General features: G+C 45.6%; 1 protein-coding gene across 1 annotated transcript in view; it reads right to left on the bottom strand.

The window, feature by feature from the left end:
- Positions 1 to 1,753, bottom strand: part of LOC106814075 (ATP-binding cassette sub-family G member 8-like) — a 19,536-nt gene that overhangs the window by 15,954 nt on the left and 1,829 nt on the right. Inside the window, exons 3-6 of the mRNA XM_014818348.1 lie at positions 1,535 to 1,625; positions 1,106 to 1,253; positions 719 to 836; positions 125 to 277 (exon numbers count right to left, since the gene is read on the bottom strand). Of these exons, the coding sequence (XP_014673834.1) occupies positions 125 to 277; positions 719 to 836; positions 1,106 to 1,253; positions 1,535 to 1,625 (510 nt within the window). The remainder of the gene's footprint in view (positions 1 to 124; positions 278 to 718; positions 837 to 1,105; positions 1,254 to 1,534; positions 1,626 to 1,753) is intronic.

Raw genomic sequence — 1,753 nt, 5'->3', positions numbered from 1 at the left:
GAGAGAGAGAGAGAGAGAGAGAGAGAGAGAGAGAGAGAGAGAGAGAGAGAGAGAGAGAGAGAGAGAGAGCACGCACTGCTCAGAAAACTTCATGCAGTATTATTATTTTCCATCGCTGTCGCACCTTTCGTAAAGAACTTGAACATGTCAAACGTCGGCTGATTGATCGTCATGATTGCGATGCGCCCTCTAGCGACGAAATCCTGCATATATTCGATGACGAAGCGAGCCCACGAAGGTTCCAATCCTGACGTCGGCTCCTCAAGTACGATGAAATCTAACGACGCGAGGCGTGAATTAATTAGAGTGACGTCACACGATGACAACCAAGGCTGTTACCCTCACTCTCTCAATTAAAAGTACAATTTTAATCAAATACTATTTCATTCGTTTGATAAAAGCGGGGAAATGCAGCTGCATGCGTCATTTATGACACACATACCGCCACCTATTGGCTGACTTAAATATTAATTGTGTTACATTCGCTAGGGAAAACTGGCGCCATGCAATTACTAAAGAAAGACACCAGTGTTTCTTTATTCTGTCTCACCGCTGCGTTATATATGTCCTCTCTATTTCCTCTCCCAAAATATCACCTTTCTACGAGCTACTAGAATTTGCTATTACATAAGAGTTGCATGGGTTTACTTAGCTGGTAGACGTACCCAGCTAGTAGACAAGCATCTAGATTCTAGACTGTCACCGATAGAGTTTTTACCTGTGTCTAGCATTAGCTGACAGACGAGCTGCAGTAACTTGCGCTGGTCTACAGCCAACGATGCGATAAGACGCTTGCGAAACTGGTGCAGTCTCGCGTTCTCCAAGAAATAGTCGATCTAAGAGCAGAAGCAATTAATTATTTATAATTAATTACAAACCAAAAACGCCACAAGGAGAAACCTCGGAGAACCCGAGATAACTGTCATCAATAAAGGAGAGATTCCCAATCACACTTAATAACTCGATTACTTAATCAACTCTAATTATTTCTCTCTCGTTACTCCCAGCCCGCAATAATCTGGACTTTCCGTCACGTGATTGGGGATGACGTCGATGCGCGCGCATGCGCAGTGATCGGTCAGAGGCGCCCCCTGGCGCAGCTCACCGTTCGTTTCCTCTCCTGCATCGACGTATTGCTGGCGTACTTCAGACGCGCGTACATCGTGAGAAACTGTTCTACGGTGAGGTAGGGAATCAGGGCGTCATCGCTTCTCATGTACGCCACCATGCTCCGCAGTTCACGCAGACGTACCCTGGAAAGTAGAGGTGTGGTGTGGTGAGGTGTGGTGAGGTGTGGTGAGGTGTGGTGAGGTGAGGTGAGGTGAGGTGAGGTGAGGTGAGGGAAGGTGAGGGGAAACAAGTAGAGCAGAGTAGAGCAGAGTAGAGTACAGTAGAGTAGAGTAGAGTAGAGTACAGTACAGTACAGTACAGTACAGTACAGTACAGTACAGTACAGTACAGTACAGTACAGTACAGTACAGTACAGTACAGTACAGTACAGTACAGTACAGTACATTACGGTACCTATACACACCTGTTTCCGTTTACAATGATCTCTCCAAAGTTACTGGATTTCGACGAAGGATTTCCGGTTAGAATGCTGATTAGTGATGCAACTCCCGAGTCTGTAATTACACAGAGATAATTATAATTACCTGCTGCGCTAAATACCCGCGAATACGAATACGGCAAGAAACGACGACGATGACGACACTAACAACAACAACGACGACGACGACACTAACAACAACAA

This window comes from Priapulus caudatus, unplaced genomic scaffold, assembly GCF_000485595.1.
Source record: "Priapulus caudatus unplaced genomic scaffold, Priapulus_caudatus-5.0.1 Scaffold868, whole genome shotgun sequence".
Lineage (NCBI taxonomy): Eukaryota > Metazoa > Priapulida > Priapulimorpha > Priapulimorphida > Priapulidae > Priapulus > Priapulus caudatus.
The sequence above is the reverse complement of the archived record's forward strand: the minus strand, read 5'-3'. Positions and strand labels throughout refer to the sequence as shown.